General features: G+C 40.0%; 1 protein-coding gene across 3 annotated transcripts in view; it reads right to left on the reverse strand.

The window, feature by feature from the left end:
* Positions 1–237: 237 nt before the first annotated feature.
* RAB27A (RAB27A, member RAS oncogene family) overlaps positions 238–19,904 on the reverse strand; it is a 75,283-nt gene continuing 55,616 nt past the window's right edge. For all 3 annotated transcript variants that reach the window (XM_012783095.2, XM_012783098.2, XM_012783096.2), the window contains 2 exons: positions 14,134–14,257; positions 238–2,530 (listed from right to left, as the gene is read on the reverse strand). In XM_012783095.2, the coding sequence (XP_012638549.1) occupies positions 2,332–2,530; positions 14,134–14,257 (323 nt within the window). In that variant the 3' untranslated portion in view covers positions 238–2,331. The remainder of the gene's footprint in view (positions 2,531–14,133; positions 14,258–19,904) is intronic.

The following is a 19,904-nucleotide window of genomic DNA, read 5'->3' on the forward strand; positions in this document are numbered from 1 at the left end:
AAGCACCCTTGTTTTGCTTATCTGAGATTACCTACTACAACACTTCCCAAATACAGGTGCTCAATAAATGTTTGATGATAACATTCTGACTTACAATTTTTCAAGAATATGTTGTCCTGGCTGTCCCTCTCAATGAGCACCTAATGGAACACATATCCCTGAATTTTGTTTCCTTTGGCATTACAACCTCTGGTTTGAAACTTGTGATGGGAAATGAAGTTATGTTCACACACAAACTTGACAGACTATATCACTTTTTTTTATTTGCTTAATTGGTACACGGTTCACTGAAGATACACTTCACTTTTACACAGGCTTGTAAATATAAAAATACATTGACACACAAAAAATATGGTACTTCAATATCAAATTTAAACAAATGATTTCCAAAAAGAATACTGGTTATTGATTTCAATAATTAAAGGTGGTTTTTATGTGTATACTATAATATGTATGTACATTGAACTATATATTTAAGGCCAAGGGAATCTGTAGTTAATTACTCATTTGGTTCTTGAAAACTGAATCATACATTTTCTTATTTTTAATTACACCAATAGACCATATAAAATATGCCCTGATGCATAGCTATAAAATCATGATATACGCCACTGATGTCTCATGGCAACTTGAGAAGGCACCACTGTGTGATTAAGACTTTGCCCTTGAAACATCTGAATCTTTCCCTCACTAGAATGCACAATTCAAAGGCCTAGGCCTCCAGGACGTCTTTGGAATTTAAAAGCAGCCTTCATTTCCAGGATAGAAATACTGACCGTGGCTAAGTTTGTTATGAGAGTGGGAGAAGGACAGTGGCAAAAAACATGATAGGTGCTCAATAAAAAGGCATTTGAAAATTGTACAAAAGTAACTCTTTTTCATAATACTTGTTTTTCTCTAATCACTGTTCTGCCAAACATTTGCCACCACAAAATACATTTATTTTTATTCTTTATCTACATTATTATGAGCGATATTTCTTTCTATGTAGCCATTAACCTCTCTGGAAATTTTAATTTACTTTATTTAAAGCACTTTAACAAGTAAGAATTTTCCCTTAAATGAAGACCTTTGAATGTTATAAACAATTTCCATGAATCGTATTTTAAAACCGCCTTTAATTTGGTATGAAGACACTTTGGCAATGTAGCAGAATACATGGCTTTGGCAAGTCCCAGCAAGTATGGTAAATGCCCTGTGATCTCAGTGAAAAATACAGGCTATAGAATACTTCATTTTTCTCATGTTCAGCTAGAGTACAAATGTGACTGCTTAAATACAAACATCTATCTTCCACCAAATAGCAAACAGACATTTTATATAATTAAGAACAAATTCCTTTAATTCAACCAGTGGAAAAGTAAAACAAGTTGCAAATATCAAAGATACAGAGCCTGATGGTGAGAACAGAAATGAGCAGTTTGCAAGCTAATTGAAACTGCAGGCTGAGGATGCCAGATCAACGTTATAAATATGAAGAAAAAGAACCTAAATATTTACTCCACAAATAACTTCAGCACAAGCATCAGCGATGTTCAGATGTGGCCAGCACCCAGGCCAACTATAAACAGATCATAGTGACCTGGAGCTATAAAACTGAGTTCTCTCACCCTTCAATCAACCATTCAGAGCAATAGGAATATAGTGAGGTGCCACAAGTCCCACTTCAGTTGCTCATACTGCATTAAGCCACCCCTCCCACCCCTAATCCCTCTCCCACCAACAAAAAAAGGGAGTGTACAGTTGGTCAATCCAATTTATCTAGGGTCTATGGATATGGCCATAATTTGTCCTATATTCACATTAAAGACAATGCTTACATAAAATTAACACTCAATGACATTGAACTGATGTGTGTGAGTATTCTTATTTAACATTCAAATGATTTAGGTGGCATTTTAGAAGGTCACCTATGGCATGAGTTTTTAAATTAGGATTCAAAACTGTGATAGTTTTACAATTGCATCTCAAATGTGAGATCTACATTGAGGCAGGGACAGTATGCTCCATCACTCTATGTCATGAATATACTCTTCTGCGGCTGCAAAATCCTGAATCCCAGAGTGATCTACTGTCGTAGGCTAAGGTTGTATAAGGCACTTTTGGCTCTGTGAAATATTTCTCCTAAATCTCAGGCTGAATCCTAAAGAAGTATTTACAAAGTGCAAGAAATTAATCTTAAAACTGGATGCTTTATTGATAGGCCTAACGCAGATGGTGAGAAGCAGTTTGTGTACAATGCCCATTCATCTCTCACTGTACCAGGAATCAATCATAGAGAAGATCACAGGGCATGGGCCACTTGAATGACTATGTCGCGTACTTGCCTTTTCAACAGCCACATGCCCCCTTATCCTTGACTTCATTTAACTGATCTGTAGAGGTGTGACCATTGGACCGCACCACTCCTTCGGGAATCCAGGACTTGTCCACACACCGTTCCATTCGCTTCATGATCAGGTCCAGAAGCATCTCGATTGCTTGGCTTATATTTGTCCCATTGGCAGCACTAGTTTCAAAGTAGGGAATTCTGGAAGACAGATAAAACTTAGGTAACAATACATGGAGGGAGAGGACAGAGACCTTCGCCCTTGATTATCCAAATTAAAGAATAAGTACAGTACAAATTCACATGACAAAAACATTTTACCACCTAAGGGTTCATTAAAAAGTAAAAAAAATACAATAAAATAAAAATAATTCACACTGCATTCCTAATAGAGATACAAAGCTGGGAATTTTAGACAATTGATCTTCAAAAGATCAATTTTTATTATTTTTAAGGGAGCATATTTATGCAATATATATTTTAGTAACATTTATAGAGTTAAAACTTTAAGAATTTAAAACTTTATTCGCGGTATAAAAAACTGTTTAAATTCCTCTATGTGAAAAGACTTGAAAACTTTTTTTTTTTTTTTGGCATATTATGGGGGTACAGATTTTAAGGTTTCAATAAATGCCCTTTCCCCCTCTCTCCCCACAAGTCTGAGTTTCCAGCATGACCATCCCTCAGATGGTGCACATGTCAAGACTTGAAAACTTTTAGAAGAAAATATAAGAGATTATCTTTTTTTTTTTTTTTTTTGAGACAGAGTCTCACTTTGTTGCCCAGGCTAGAGTGAGTGCCGTGGCATCAGCCTAGCTCACAGCAACCTCAAATTCCTGGGCTCAAGCAATCCTGCTGTCTCAGCCTCCCGAGTAGCTGGGACTACAGGCATGCACCACCATGCCTGGCTAATTTTTTCTATATATATTAGTTGGCCAATTAATTTCTTTCTATTTATAGTAGAGACGGGGTCTCGCTCTTGCTCAGGCTGGTTTTGAACTCCTGACCTCAAGCTATCTGCCTGCCTCAGCCTCCCAGAGTGCTAGGATTACAGGCGTGAGCCACCACTAGAGATTATCTTTTTGACATTGTGATAAAAAAAGGCTTTCTTATTTTTTTATGGTGATTTTTAATGTATTTTTAAATTTTTTTTTATTTCAGCATATTACAAGGGTACAAATGTTTAGGTTATGTATATTGCCTTTGCCCCACCTGAGTCAGAGCTTTGAGCATGCCCATCCCCCAGACAGTGTGCACCACACCCATTAGGTGTGAAAATACCCGTCCCCTCCTCCCCCTCCCATTTGCCTGACACCCAATGAATGTTATTACCATATGTGCACTTAAGTGTAGATCAGTTAATACCGATTTGATGATGAGTACATGTGGTGCTTGTTTTTCCATTCTTGTGATAAAGAAGGCTTTCTAAATATAGATCCAGAAACTCAAACCACAGAGAGAAAAAGTTTGATAATCTTGATAATATTAAAATGTAAAACTTTGGTGCCACAGCATATATCATAAGCAAAGTCAAAAAACTGAGCCATATTATTAACTGAGCAGCACCTAAGTGGACACAGAGGTACTACAGTAATAGGGTATTGGGCACGTGGGAGGGGGGTGGGGGGGTATACACATACATAATGAGTGAGATGTGCACCATCTGGTGGATGGTCATGCTGGAAACTCAGACTTGTGGGGGGAGGGGGGAAAGGGCATTTATTGAAACCTTAAAATCTGTACCCCCATAATATGCTGAAATAAAAAATAAATAAATAAAATGAGCCATAGACCAAAACAGATGGTATTTCATATAACTGAAAAGAGGGTTAGCAATGAAAAAAATACAAATAATCCTTCAAATTAATTAAGGTAACAAATAAGATAATACAAAAATTGAGAAAGGAGATGCACAGGAAATTCTCAGAAATGATATTTATGGGCCGGGCATGGTGGCTCACGCCTGTAATCCTAGCACTCTGGGAGGCCAAGGCAGGAGGATTGCTCGAAGACAGGAGTTCAAGACCAGCCTAAGCAAGAGCAAGACCCCATCTCTACTAAAAATAGAAAGAAATTAGCTGGACAACTAAAAATATATAGAAAAAATTAGTTGGTATGGTGGCACATGCCTGTAGTCCCAGCTACTTGGGAGGCTGAGGTAGGATTGCTTGAGCCCAGGAGTTTGAGGTTGCTGTGAGCTAGGCTGACGCCACAGCACTCCAGCCTGGGCAACAAAGCGAGACAGTCTCCAAAAAAAAAGAAAGAAAGAAAGAAATGACATTTATGAAAAAATGTTCAACCTCACCAAACATAAGGGAAATGCAAACTAGAATAATGGCGTATAATTCAAACCCACATTGACAAAAATATAAAAATCTCCCAATACCAAGTATTTCCAAGGAGTGGGAAAAGAGGACTTTGTATTTACTGCTGGCATAAGTATAAGCTGTTATAACTACTTTGGGAAATAATGTGGTTGGCAATAACTGGTAAAGTTGAAAATGTGCATGCATTATGCCTCAATAACACCACTTGCAGGTATACAGTCTAAAATAGAGCCAAGGTATGCTGATGTGCAGTGAGTTACAGGTATACCTGAGATGACATTGATCCTTCAGCCTTTGGGGCAACTGAAAAGGGCCTGCAGCAGCCAGAGTCCCTGAACCCATCTCCTCCCACCTTGAGCAACCTTATCCATTTATCCCAGTGAGCTGTACACATAATTTTGTAAGGCTTTTTTGGTTGTTGTTTTCTTGTGTGTGTGTTTGTTCTTTTTGTTTGTTTTTTGAAATAGGGTCTCACTATATTGCCCAGGCTGATCTCAAACTCCTGGACTCAAGCAATCCTCCTGCCTCAGCCTCCCAAGTAGCTGGGATTACAAGTGTGTGCCACCATACCCACTGTACAAATATTATCATTTTCTGTGCATGCTTTTAGAGGTCTTTTCAGAACTGTTCCACCTCTAATCTCACTAAGAAGCACACTTAGGGGATACATATGTAGGGACATAAGGCTATTTCTCCATTGTGATTCTTCGTGATGCTGTCTTATTATATGCACACTTCTTCGAGAAGCTGACAGGCCTTGCAGCTGAACCTCTGCAATTCTCTCTTGTTCTAACATAGCTATTATTAATAGAAACTGGTTGGGGGATTGTCATCTCATTTGAGCACTTATCTACCCGCCTGTGAGTTCTGCAAGACACAGTTGCTCCACTGAATCAACCATGCCCATGTTCTATTACTCTTTCATTGATGACTCTAAAGTACCTTAATCAAAGAAGGGATTGTTGGGAAAACTACCTGGTCTTAGCAGTTTTTAAGCCTCCTGTCTGTCTCTTTAGTTACTGTCAATCTTTTTTCTTCCATCTCCATCTCTCACCTTGCCCATAAAACGAAGATAATATATTTTTATCACCCCAGTCACATATGATATTTGATTAAAAACTGCAAAGAGGGCATTTTTTATGATTGAATTCAATAAACATTTATTTATTGAGTACCTATGATATTATTGAACCAAATCCTAGGGACAGTTTGTGATTCTGCCATTGCTATAGAAATGGAATTTTAGATTGCGAATTCTCAAAATACTTAAATTTTCTTCACCATGATCTTTCTCAATTACCCCCATGAAAAAAAAATCAGCTAATGTCTGACAGAACATTTCTTACACTTAGGAGAGAGCTTGAGAATTCTATCACCATTCATAAATATATTATTACATGGAAAAGCAACTTAAAAGTTCACGCCCCCAAGAATAAATTGGAAATACAAACAAAAAATAGTTAAGCATTAAACTTGCTTTAATTACTAAGTCACAATAATGTATGCCTCATTTTTTAAATTCTCTCAAAATCAATTATAAATATCTTTCCAACTTGAGACTTCAAACCCATTCAATTTCTCAACTCGGTCTCCAATTAGCTATTTCTACTTTCCACAGTTACTTCCCCCTCGGCTCCTGCAAATTACTCCACAGATATTTTTGAGGCATAAATAAGAAAACAGCTGAAAGCACTTTGAAAATTGTAAAAGTTATGCATGGAAATTACAGACAGTATGGAACAACGGTGAGAGCCATAACCTGTGGAGTTAAGCTGCCTGGATTCAAATCCTAGCACTACATCTCATCCACTGTGTAACCCTGGCAAACTATTAACCTCAGTGCCTCAGTTGCTTCATCTACAAACGCCAAGGAATATCAGTTTCTTCTTGTAAGAACTAAATGAGTTGATGTTTAAAGCACTTAGGTCAGAACCTGACACATAGTAAACATTTGATAAGTGTTTCTCATTCCCAACACAGAAATGGGTTAGGCCACAAAAGTTTCATTGTAATTTTATTTTTTAAATCTCAGAACATATCATCCCAGGGAATTAATGTCACCGGCAACATTGTAGACATTAAATTCCCAAACTAGCCCACAAAGTTTGGTTTAATCAACAATGTAGCTGGTCTGTCAAGTCTACAGTACTGCCCTAATTCTGGTACCTGGGACCATGCTTCCCACATCATGGATGGCTCGCTCAGCCTGCCCTAGCCAAAGTGCTTCACGCTCCGAAGCATCTGCCTCCTTCAGTCCTCATCAAACCCTTCACTCCTCAAGTCATCTTCACTAAACACTAGAGAAAAAAATGGATCTTACTTTACTGATTAATGCCAAGGGATAAATGACAAATGCTTCTAGTTCAATGGTTATTAGCTTAAGCAAAATTAACTGGTAGAATTTCAAGGTATAGGAGTTAAGCTATAAATTCTTAAGTCACTCATATTAAAAGATATGCAATATTAACAAGATAGAGCTTAGAACTATAACTCCGAAGTCAAGTAATAAACTTATTTTAATGAAAAATATATTTTCCTGCCATTTGTAAACCTCTAGGTCATGCAACCAGGAGTCAGGTAAACAATTTTAAAATCTTTAATCATTCAGAGTTTTCTGAGCAAGTGGGGCAATAAAGTTTTCATTTCTACATGAATAAATGAATGCTAGAGATCACTGCATTCAATTCGTTGAGTTGCCAGAGGAAAAGACAACTATATGAGATCCACAGAGAAGACTCTGAATTAAGACTTTCCTTCTTAAGGAAATGATATCCCAGAGACAGAAATGTGCATTGTTCTTACATTTGAAAGTGGGACTGTGCAGCTTGCCCTAAGGGCATTGGAAGTCTACTTCCAATCAGAAATATTTTTATGTCCATATCATCTTAATGCTCACATTTAAGAGTTGAAGCTACTTTATTTGAATGCTTTCATTAAATATGTCATACATTTTTAAAGCAATATAAAAATATCTCAAAGTCTAGACTGGAAATGAGGATAAAGGAAGAAATAAAGTTAAGATTCTGGGTTCTAGAGCCAACTACCCATATCCCCATTTCCAACTCTGGGACCACTGCCTCCATATCAATAAGGGGAGTAACAGATCCCTGGGGTCATGGTATGTAGGAAATAGGAAAATAGATGTAAAGTGATTAGCACAAGCCTAGCAGCCAGAAATAAATTTTAATCTAATTGGATTTATTTTCTTCTCTCAAAAATATTCTGCTTTTCCCAAAACTTACTAGGAAAAAATTTAATAATCATCCCTTAAGTTCAAGATGATGAACTGTCCCCAGTTTAACCATAGAAAGATATTGCTCCTTCTGTCCACACGGTGGCGCTAATGTAACGTTACCATCGAGCAGTATTGCCAAAAGCATGAAAAAAAATTCTGTACTGCTAATCGCGCTATCAGTCCATAAATGAGCGCTTGGAATACATGCAGACTACCTTTACTATGCTTTTCAAAAATAGATTAATCTTAAATTTTAAAATTAAAAAAAAAATTAAATAAACAGTTGCAAACCAATGAGAGGGACATAATTGCTTTGCAGTTTTTCACTGAGATCTCACTCCTGCCATGGGTCATGATCCAGATCCAGCTGATTTCTTTTCTATCATTTACTCCCATAAAACCAAAGGATCCTAAATACCAGTTAGAAGTTTCCAGGAATGATAACAAATATGTTTGATGATTCTGTCAAATGGTTCTAGGTCTTTGGCTCACATGTGGATCCAGAAATTATGGAGAAATTTCTCACTAAAGTGAAAAATGAGTCTCACTACTTTTTCATAGTCTGTTGGATGCTAAATGAACAACATTTACAGGAAATGCTGACTGTTCAAACCCAGGAGATTACAACAAATGAAATCTAGATCCTTTACAGAGTTAAATGGGGCTCTGCAAATCAGGCTTGTACATTTGACTGTGGTTTATTTGTGTGGTTTTAAAACATGCCCAGTGATACATCCCTAGTTGATTTCTCAGATCAGGAAAGGATGTCAACAAGTTTGCAAAAATAAAACTTTTAGAGATCAAGATAGTTGTACATGTCATCAGACTAGGTAAGACACTGAGCATTCTGTGGAACTAAGCCACGTGAAACCCCTGGAATTATCTGTACTGATATTATTAATGTTGTGAGTAAATGTTTTAATCCCTCTTTCATTCCAGAAACTCTTGAGTATCTTCCTCACCAACAGCCAGCAGCCTTCAGTGGGGAAAATGTCATATTAAATTTACTGCCCATTTCTTTGCACAGCACATGAAATACATGTATTCAGTTGTCATGCTTTGATCATTGTCACAATTTTCTGTATTTCCCTCAACTCCAAATCAAGAACAGAATCTTATTATGACCACCAACAACCCTCTGTGAATGAAGCAGTGTGGAAAGGCAATTTGATGCAACCATTTTTACTCACAGAGTGAAGTCATCATCTGCTCACTTGTGGTTGGGTAGTCCCTTAGTACCAGTCCCAGTGTCCCTTCCCAGTCTATATCATAGTTGATTTAATTAATGGTGCAAGGGAAAAAAATCCTCCTCTCTTTAGCATGGATTTTCCAATGATAAGTCATTGTGTACACTTCCTTCACCCATGCATGGCACAAGGAGATAACTGTTCATGTTCTGTGCATGAATGACTTTGTCCAAGGAAAATATCTGCTAGCATGCACACCTGCTGAGGAAAATGTCTGATAGCACGCATACCTGATAGTGACTAAGCGTCTACACTGGTTTTCTCAAAGTGCTGTCCTGAACCAACCAGCAGCAGCATTTAGGGACTAGTTAGAAATATAAATCTGCGGGCTCCAGCCTAGGCCTACTGAATGAAAAATTGTGAGACCCAGTGTTCAGGTGATTCCGATGCACACTAAAGCCTGAGATCTAACAATGTCATCTAAAAGAAGAATGTTGCCATTGTTTCATTCTGCTTTCTCTTCTAATATATTTGTCACTGATTGTATAGATATTTTTAAAAGTCTTTCAGCAACAGTGTGAACTTTAATTGTTTGGCTGGCAGAAGTACAAGTTTCTGTTTTGCTCTCTTTTCTGACTTCATTGACAACATTACTAAATATATTAATAGCATACTGGAAAGCATATTTTGCACTTGTCTTGGGAAAATTCAATTGGTTTACCAAAAGAGATCACTTGTTTTGCTGGGAAGTGAGCTAAGAGCTTCATATTATAACTTAACCAAGTTTGACAGCAAAAAACAAAAGCAAAAATCAGCTATTTTCGAAAATTAGAAGTAAATGGATGCTTAGGCTGGTAAAAAAAAAAAAAAAAAAAACATTCTGCTATTCATGCTGACAATTCATTCACTTTTTCCACTTTTAGCTGCTGTGTGAACTCATTCTCAGATTTACGTGTCCCAGCACACACAAATTTATGTTCCATATTTGCATGTAACATTCTTTATCAGGCTTGCAAAGTTTTTCTGATACAGTCTTTCATTCTCTAAATGTATGTGTATTCCAGAGAACCACCTGTGAGCCAGTGATCCATTTTTATGAGAAGACAGCAAAATAGTTACAAAAAATATAAATTTAACAGACAACATACCAATAATATGAAGATCTACCATAAATTGTACCCTTTGGGATTAACTGACCACCAGAATCCTTTACTGGTTGCATACACAACCAATAAAAATGTTATCATTAAGAATGAAATAAGGCCGGGCGCGGTGGCTCAAGCCTGTAATCCTAGCACTCTGGGAGGCCGAGGCGGGCGGATTGCTCGAGGTCAGGAGTTCAAAACCAGCCTGAGCAAGAGCAAGACCCCGTCTCTACTATAAATAGAAAGAAATTAATTGGCCAACTAATATATATATATAAAAAAATTAGCCGGGCGTGGTGGCGCATGCCTGTAGTCCCAGCTACTCGCTGAGGCAGCAGGATTGCTTGAGCCCAGGAGTTTGAGGTTGCTGTGAGCTAGGCTGACGCCATGGCACTCACTCTAGCCTGTGCAACAAAGCGAGACTCTGTCTCAAAAAAAAAAAAAAAAAAAAAAAAAGAATGAAATAAGCCTGTAATCCTAGCACTCTGGGAGGCCGAGGCGGGCGGATAGCTCGAGGTCAGGAGTTCGAAACCAGCCTGAGCAAGAGTGAGACCCCATCTCTACTATAAATAGGAAGAAATTAATTGGCCAACTAATATATAGAGAAAAAAATTAGCCGGGCATGGTGGTGCATGCCTGTAGTCCCAGCTACTCGGGAGGCTGAGGCAGGAGGATTGCTTGAGCCCAGGAGTTTGAGGTTGCTGTGAGCTAGGCTAACGCCACGGCACTCACTCTAGCCTGGGCAACAAAGCAAGACTCTGTCTCAAAAAAAAAAAAAAAAAAGAAAAAAAAGAACGAAATAAGATATCTATGAAAATAATCATTAAGCCAAATGTGTGAAATGCGTGTGAACCAAATCGATGCATCATATCTTCCTCTGGAAGTGGCCAACAGCCTATAGAACAACACTTCATGCTTCCTAAATCCGGAAGGAATTATTTCCATCCCTTTCCCTCCTTCTTCAAGAGTTTCGATTATTCTTTTCCACTAACCACTCTCTTCTCATTTTAACTCAACTCGGAAACCATAGATTGAGGCCCTGTCTATGACCTACTCCCTAGCCACCCTGAGCTGGGCACAGCTGAAAGTCCCCACGTTCCTCAGATGCCCGGCATGGCAGAAGGCCGTGTGTCCTGCCCCGCGACACCAGGCAGGTGGCTGCGGAATCCTGAGAACCAGAACGCAGCAAACATCGAAGGGCTAAAGAAGCCCAGAGCGGGAAGAAGTCAATCTTGATTTCTCCCCCAGTGCTTGAGAACATACTTGTTTGATCTAACTCCCCTAACTGCCTTTTTTTTCCCCCCATTTACCAACACAGTTCTCAAAAGCATGGGCTAGATACACGGTTTCCATTGCTTCATAGCTGACTTCCTCCTTGCTCCCTTGCAACACAGCTCCCAGCTCCAACACTTGAGTGTTCTCTGCGGTATTTGACCTCTCCATGGGTTTCTCTCCCACTATGTTACCTGAGTGCCTCTCCAGGGAGGAGGGGGCTTACCAGAACCGCCTGTGAGGCTTTGCCAGCCGCCACCTCAGAATCATCTGAGTCAGTGGTTCTCAACCACCATACACGAAAATCACTTCGAGAGCTTTTATTTATTTATTTTTTTATATTTATTTATTGAGACAAAGTCTCGCTTTGTTGCCCAGGCTAGAGTGAGTGCCGTGGCGTCAGCCTAGCTCACAGCAACCTCAAACTCCTGGGCTCAAGCAATCCTCCTGCCTCAGCCTCCCAAGAAGCTGGGACTACAGGCATGCGCCACCATGCCCAGCTAATGTTTTCTATATATTTTTAGTTGGCCAATTAGTTTCTTCTATTTTTAGTAGAGACAGGGGTCTCCGCTCTTGCTCAGGCTGGTTTCAAACTCCTGACCTCGAGCGATCTGCCCACCTGGGCCTCCCAGAGTGCTAGGATTACTGACGTGAGCCACCGCCCACGGCCAATTGAGAGTTTTTAAAAGGTACCAAATGCCCAAGCTTTGTAATATGTCAACTTGGCCAGGCTGAACAGCATTCCCCAGAATTCCCTTTCCGGTTAGGGTGGACCACAAAGGAGATTTGGGGACAGAAGTGAGGCAGCAGCCGTTTTACGCTGTCATCTGTTGTTGCTTATCTGCTGGCTCATCTCATCGGCACATGCCAGCAACCACACCTGCACCTGGGCCAGGAATATGTGGTTAGCTAGCCCTGTGACAAAGGGCACTGGCTTCTGCAGGACACCCACACCGTCCAGGTCACAGGCAATAAGCACTGACGTGGGTTTCGGTCTGTCATTATGGGTCCCAGTTGGTTCTCACTTTTTTCCTCCATGTCCCAACTTTATATCCACCTTCCTTCCCTGGCTGCCTGTCCTATGGACCTCAAGCCTCAGCATCAGACACAAAGACAACACCTTACAGAGACTGCTTAACAGCTCCCACAGCTGCACATGGTCAAATCCCTGTAACAGGTCCCTTCATATATGTGCAGGTATTTCTTCCATTGAATCCTGCCTGATAAATTGAACTCCTCCAGACCCATCATATCAAGACGCACAAAGGTGAGGCCCAGACACAAGCATTTGTTAAAAAGCTCTCCAGATGTTTCTAACATGGTTAAACACCATCTACCCTAGGGTAAAAACCTCCACATCCAATTGTAAACCCTTGCCAGAGTAAGCCTGTAGTTGCTGAGAATCCCCCAGGTGAGCTAGAACTGAGAAAGGTTTAAAAATCCTGTTCTGCCCCACCCTATGTAATTATTTTTTCTGATTTATTCTTCCTTTTCCTCTTCTGCAAATCCAGCCTCTACCCATCTCACAGATCACTGCAATCTCCCTTCCTCTACTCTTTTCTCCCTCCTTTTCACAGCCCCCAGACTGATCTGGAAAACCTCCATGCTCAAAGGCTTTCAGCAACTCCCTGAAAGGGAGAGATCAAATCTAATCTCCTTACCTGTTATTCAAAGCTTTCCACAACCTGGCTTCTTCCCACCTGGCCAACCTGTCCTTCCATTCTCTTTGCAGTGTAAACCCTATCAGCTTTCTAAACCTCCATCAACCCAAGTAAGAACAAAGCAGTGGTAACGCAGGGGAAAGGGAAAGGCCAGAATCCCTGGCCTCCTTGGATTCTGCCTAACCACTAAAGCTGCTAGCTGGGCACCATCCCAACCTATCACACCACACCACTCCACCTCCCCTCCCTTCTCAACCTTGAGCTCCGCCTTCCACTTTCAATACCAGGGTTTGAAATTGCATTTGGATCCTCAATGTATGGGAAGTAGAAAGTACAAATTCCTTTGTAGAAGTGACCTTGACACTTGTACACTTGCATACGCAACAACTGACCACTTCTTTTATGTCCAATTCATGCAGCTGCTGCTACGATCCTATTCCCAGAACTTGAGGAGAAAAAGACAGTATTTGGCTGACCCTCCACCAGGAAAACATAGCCTAACTAAAGGGGATCTTACACTCCTCTCCCAGCATAGAAATTTCAAAACCAGAACCCAGTCTGCAATGCCCAATAAGGCTTTATTATTTATTATATTTATCGGGTATGCTAGAACTTTCTACAACAGTACATGAACTGCCTTTGAAATTTCCTTGTCCCAGGAGTCTCCTATTTGTATCTTGGAAAGAAAGCCTTATGCAGTGCATAAGCGCTCAAAGCTATCTTTCTGCAAATGCCAAGAGATTAAGAAAACAGCACTGAAGGAAGCCCTCACCCCATGGTTTTGCTATGGCTACCACTATCATATAATATTAATGTAAAAAAAAAAAAAGAGAGAGAGAGAGAGATTTGACAACTCCCAAGGCCTGTTGCTGAGCTTTTTGCTTTAATTTTTCACTTTTATCTTCGCATTACCCACTCATGTGCTAAGGTTTATATTGAAAATTGCTTTCTCTAGATTTCTCCACAAAAATACTCACCCATATTTCTCTGCAAGCCCTCTGGCTTCCTCTTCTTTCACTGCTCTCTGGTCTTCCAGATCACTCTTATTTCCACATAACACTATGTCTGGGTTTTCACAATATGCATGCATTTGTAGCTGACCTATTAATACAAGAAAGTTTATTATGGGTAAATAACAATGTATCATATGATCAAAGGAGAATACATGCAACAGTTCTTTGAAAGCTGCAAATGTATATATGGATATAAGAAACCGATATGTTTTCAAAGCATCAATAATCTAATCTGTAAAGCTGAATAGATGGGGCAGAAATATAAAACCACTCCTGTTCTTAAGCACATACCCCAGTTCATTTCTGTCGGGTAGTTATGAGAGAATGTGCTAACCCTCAAAATGTGAGTGCCCACATGTGCACACACACACAAAAGACCTGACTTTTTTATGGAAGTCATTTGAAAAGAAACTTGGAAGATTTCCCAGTGCTTATTGCTAATCTTAAAGCTCTGATTTTCACATATTTTTTCTCCACAGCAATGACATTTTGAAAAGAATTATCTTCCTATAAACTAACCTATTTCCATCTGAAATGTCTTTTTACATTTATCTATTATCCTAGAACAGAATCGATTCATTTAAAACAAACAAGATGCAGGACTCAATGAGGAGGAAAGACCCAGAATAAATAGTAAATAATTCTGTCACCAGAACCAAGAGGAAGCAGGAGACTATAATTCTTTTTCCATAGCTTTTATTTCACCTGAAAACCTGTAAATAGGCATAATTATAAAAAAAAAAAAGCAATTCACTCAAAGAAAAGAGCTTTACACTAAGCTAAATAATCTCCCAAAGAAGGAAAAACAAAGCCTTACTTCTTACTCATCACACCCCAGAGTGAAATTAAAGCAGCCCAAACTTTCTCAATAATACATACCTCAAAGTGTATGGCCTAATTTATTTTTTTTATCATGGTTAACCAGAAAAGTGTTGACATTTTAGTTCCTCATTATAAAGTCATGTTATTATCCTTCTCAAGAGAAAGTCAGGTCAGCAAGCATGTACTGAGCATCAACACGGGCAGATGCTTTGGGTGGAATTTCAGGACAGTTCTTTGCCCCCAAGGGGCAACTGTGGTAACAAGACCCACATGGGCAAGACCAAACTGCGCACCATTTCCGATAACGGCCATGCCCTTTCTTTCCTCCGGGTTGTTACACGGGCTGTTCCCACAGCCTTGAATACTCAGCCACAACCTTCCTTTGAGACTTGCTTCATGGTTACCTCTACTGTGAAATCTTTCTGGTCTGCAGAGTGGCTCTGTGCTCCGTGAACACCTGACACGTCCAGCATCATGACTGTGAGCATGGACTCAGGACCCAGTGCACCTGGGGTTGAATCCCGGCTCTGCCATTTACTAGCTGTGGGACCCTGAAGAAGGTATGTGCCTGCCTCAGTCTCCCCTTCTGTAAATGGTGATAATGATACTACTTACTTCATAGGTCAGGGTGAAGATTAAATGAGTAAATTCAGGAATTCTCCTGGTAAGGTCTGCAGACCAGCACCCTTAGTTAACATCACTTGAGAATTTGTTAGAAAGGCGAATTTGAGAACCACTAAGTTGACACATTAAAGCATTTATAAGAGCTGTGTGTTACCAGTAATAATGGTTAATAGTGGGGTTTTTTTTGGGGGGGTGGAGTCTGGGAGGTGTGATTATTGGTGATTTTTTTCCCATTTCTTTTTTCCTAATTTTTCTACAAAGATTATGCTTAAATAAAAAGTAAATGAATCAGTTATTTTTAAAAACTCACTAAGGGAAAAGGCACATACATAAACAACAATAGCATGAGGCAGGATGTGATCAGGACCCTAGTAAGCAGTAAAACCTGTAACTGGGGTAAGAGGAGGGGAGAAAGCCAATCCAACTAAGGTTATCACAGAAAATTTCATGGCGGCCGCTTTTGCCAGGTTATAAAGAATAAGCCAGGCCAGGCGCGGTGGCTCACGCCTATAATCCTAGCACTTTGGGAGGCCAAGCAGGTGGGAGGATTGCTTGAGCTCAGGAGTTCGAGACCAGCCTGAGCAAGAGCGAGACCCCCGTCTCTACTATAAAATAGAAAGAAATTAGCCAAACAACTAAAAATAGAAAAAATTATCCAGGCACGGTGGCACATGCCTGTAGTCCCAGCTACTCAGGAGGCTGAGGCAGGAGGATCACTTGAGCCCAGGAGTTTGAGGTTGCTATGAGCTAGGCTGACGCCACAGCACTGTAGTCCAAGCAACAGAGTGAGATTCTGTCTCAAAAAAAAAAAAAAAAAAAAGGATAAGCTGAACTCTAAATAGTCTTTAAAAATGGGGGTGAATATAGAGAGGGCTTTTCAGACAGCAGGAATAATAGAAAAGAAAATAGAGAGGTGAAAATATGTTAAACAAACACTGTTGGGCTCTTGTACCACTTGTGTGACGCTGTGGAGGTTTAGAAATTTATGCCAAGGTAAAGTTTCCTTACAAAACATGCTGGCACTGGAGGAGGGATGACTGTGAGCATGACCTGCTTACCCCTCTGAACCTCAGGAAGACAGAGCATGGAATAGGACGCCACCCAATTCCTTTCAGATTTCTGTCCAGATCCAGAGGACTCAGCTCACTGCTCAGTCTCTGAAACCGAGCGGGCCACACCCTTAGGCTCTTATCACCCTTCCAAAGAGGGCATGAAGAGATTCATAGTGGAGAAAGAAGCGCCTGCAAGGGGCAAAGGGAGGGGACAGACCTGCTGTCCTCTCCCTGGCCACTCAGGGCCCAGGAGTCAGCTGCTTCTGTAATGCAACACTGTCTCTGTCTTGGCATGCACCATTTTTATAAATGCAAACATGCATATATATATATATGCATGTTTGCATTTATAAAAATGCATATATATGAGATATTTATTTATTTATTTAAAATATGTATACTTTTTAGGCCGGGCGTGGTGGCTCGCACCTGTAATCCTAGCACTCTGGGAGATAGACATGGGCGGATTGCTCGAGGTCAGGAGTTCGAAACCAGCCTGAGCAAGACCAAGACCCCGTCTCTACTATAAATAGAAAGAAATTAATTGGCCAACTAATATATATATAGAAAAAATTAGCCAGGCATGGTGGCACATGCCTGTAGTCCCAGCTACTCAGGAGGCTGAGGCAGGAGGATCGCTTGAGCCCAGAAGTTTGAGGTTGCTGTGAGCTAGGCTGACACCACAGCACTCACTTTAGCCTGGGCAACAAAGCGAGACTGTGTCTCAAAAAATAAAAAATAAAATAAAATATATATACTTTTTATATATTATTTTGACAGAAAAAAAAAAGAATGACCCCTGTAATATTCAAAATGCTAACAGGCAGAGGAAAAATAAAATGTATAAACAATTAACAACTTTTTATTCCTAATTCAGATTTTATATTACCACCTCTGAAACTGAATATTATACCTTTTTATTTAAATGGGGGAAGATGGGGAATAGTTTCCACTGGAGACATGAAATCTTCAATATGTATAAGTGTTTTTTGGGTTTTTTTTACCTAACTGGGCAATAAAGATTCTTTACTCTGTAAGGAAAAAAAAATACATACATACGTACATGTTTTTACATGATTTTGTTCTTTAGCTCTAAAGCTAAAGACATTTATCTAACTAATGTCTCAGAGTTTCAGTTTCTGCCTGGGAAAAACAAGGTGACAGGCTGGGCACGGTGGCTCACACCTGTAATCCTAGCACTCTGGGAGGCCGAGGCAGGAGGATTGCTCAGGGTCAGGAGTTCGAAACCAGCCTGAGCAAAAGTGAGACCCTGTCTCTACTAGAAATAGAAAGAAATTAATTGGCCAACTAATAAATATAGAAAAAATTAGCCAGGCATGGTGGCACATGCCTGCAGTCCCAACTACTTGGAAGGCTGAGGCAGGAGGATTGCTGAGCCCAGGAGTTTGAGGTTGCTGTGAGCTAGGCTGACGCCACGGCACTCACTCTAGCCTGGGCAACAAAGTGAGACTCTGTCAAAAAAAAAAAAAAAAGAAAGAAAGAAAGAAAGAAAGAAAGAAAGAAAGAAAGAAAGAAAGAAAGAAAGAAAGAAAGAAAGAAAGAAAGAAAGAAAGAAAGAAAGAAAGAAAGAAAGAAAAACAGGGTGACTATCTTTCTTTTTTTTAATTTCTTTTTTATTTTTATTTTAGCGTATTATGGGGGCACAAGTGTTAAGGTTACTTATATTGCCCATGCCCCCCTCCCCCCTCGAGTAAGAGCTTCAAGCATGTCCATCCCCCAAACGCTATCTTTCAACACTAAGCTTCTGAGTGCACTCTCTAGGAATCCTTACAAAGTGTGTGATTTAAGAAAGGCCCAGAACTTGTCCTGAAGGCCCCAAGGAGAGGATGATGAGCATGGGCTGAGGATAAGGGATTAGAAATAGCCACCGTCATTCAGCTGCAAGGGAAGTGATGAGGTGTTCAACTCAGCCAGGCATCTAGCAAAATGCAGCCCAGGAAGCATAACCACATTTGGGGAACTCATATTTAAACTATTTACTAGCTCTTCAACTCTTGTGGCCAATTTACTTGAGAAAAGGCACGAAAGGCCACTGACCTGAAAGCCAAAATCTCCACATCCTTGGATAAGTCTGTTATTGTAAGGTGCCGTGTCCTCATCCTGAAATAAGGACCCGACCCAACCCGGATCTCCCCACAGAGTGGTTGTGAGGATCAGATACAAAGTATGTGAAAATCCTTTGGAAACCTCAAGGCACCATATAAATTGTTTTAAACTCATCTTAAAATAAGGCTATTATCAAAACTACAGCCCATTACCCTTTCATAATCCCAAAACACCAAGTAATTTTTAGATAGCAGATATTTTTAAATAAATGTTTTAAAGATCTGGATGTTAAGAATTTAATATCACAGCCTTCTCTAATAGATTCTCTAGGGTTACACTAATACAACTGAAGAAGAAAAATGTACATTTGAAAGCTGTTATTTGGGCCTGGCGCAGTGGCTCACGCCTGTAATCCTAGTACTCTGGGAGGCCGAGGTGGGAGGATCGCTCAAGATCAGGAGTTCGAAACCAGCCTGAGCAAGAGCGAGACCCTGTCTCTACTAAAAATAGAAATAAATTAATTGGCCAACTAAAAATATATAGAAAAAATTAGCAGGGCATGGTGGTGCATGCCTGTAGTCCCAGCTACTCGGGAGGCTGAGGCAGGAGGATTGCTTGAGCCCAGGAGTTTGAGGTTGCTGTGAGCTAGGCTGATGCCACGGAACTCTAGCCTGGGTAACAGAGTGAGACTCTGTCTCAAAAAAAAAAAAAAAAAAAAAAAGAAAGAGAAAAGAAAGCTGTTATTTGGTCAAGTGTTAGGATTTTAAATGGCTATTTAGCCAATCAATTCCGAGGTTAGAACCTCTCCAACAAGACAAAATGAAGGTTGATGTATATTGTACTGACACTGCTTTTGCTAATGCATTGTAGAATTTTCCATGGCAGGGTCCTCTTGGCAGATGCTCTGACCCTAAAAGCAGAGATGGAACCTTATAGGGCCAAGGGTATGATCCATTAAGCCTTCAAAAGATATCCACATCCATGTAATAGCTATGTAACACCCAAGGATGATGCAAGAACTGATAACACACAACAGACAAGGAGATACTTAGAGATTTAACTTCTCTAGGCTTCTACTTCCTCATCTATAAAATAGTGATAAAATTCCCCTTAGAACAGACTAATTAGGCGATTACACTTAAAATGCTGCCTTGTACCTGGAGCACAGGA

This window comes from Microcebus murinus, chromosome 6 (genome assembly GCF_040939455.1).
Source record: "Microcebus murinus isolate Inina chromosome 6, M.murinus_Inina_mat1.0, whole genome shotgun sequence".
In the NCBI taxonomy this organism is placed as follows: Eukaryota; Metazoa; Chordata; class Mammalia; order Primates; family Cheirogaleidae; genus Microcebus; species Microcebus murinus.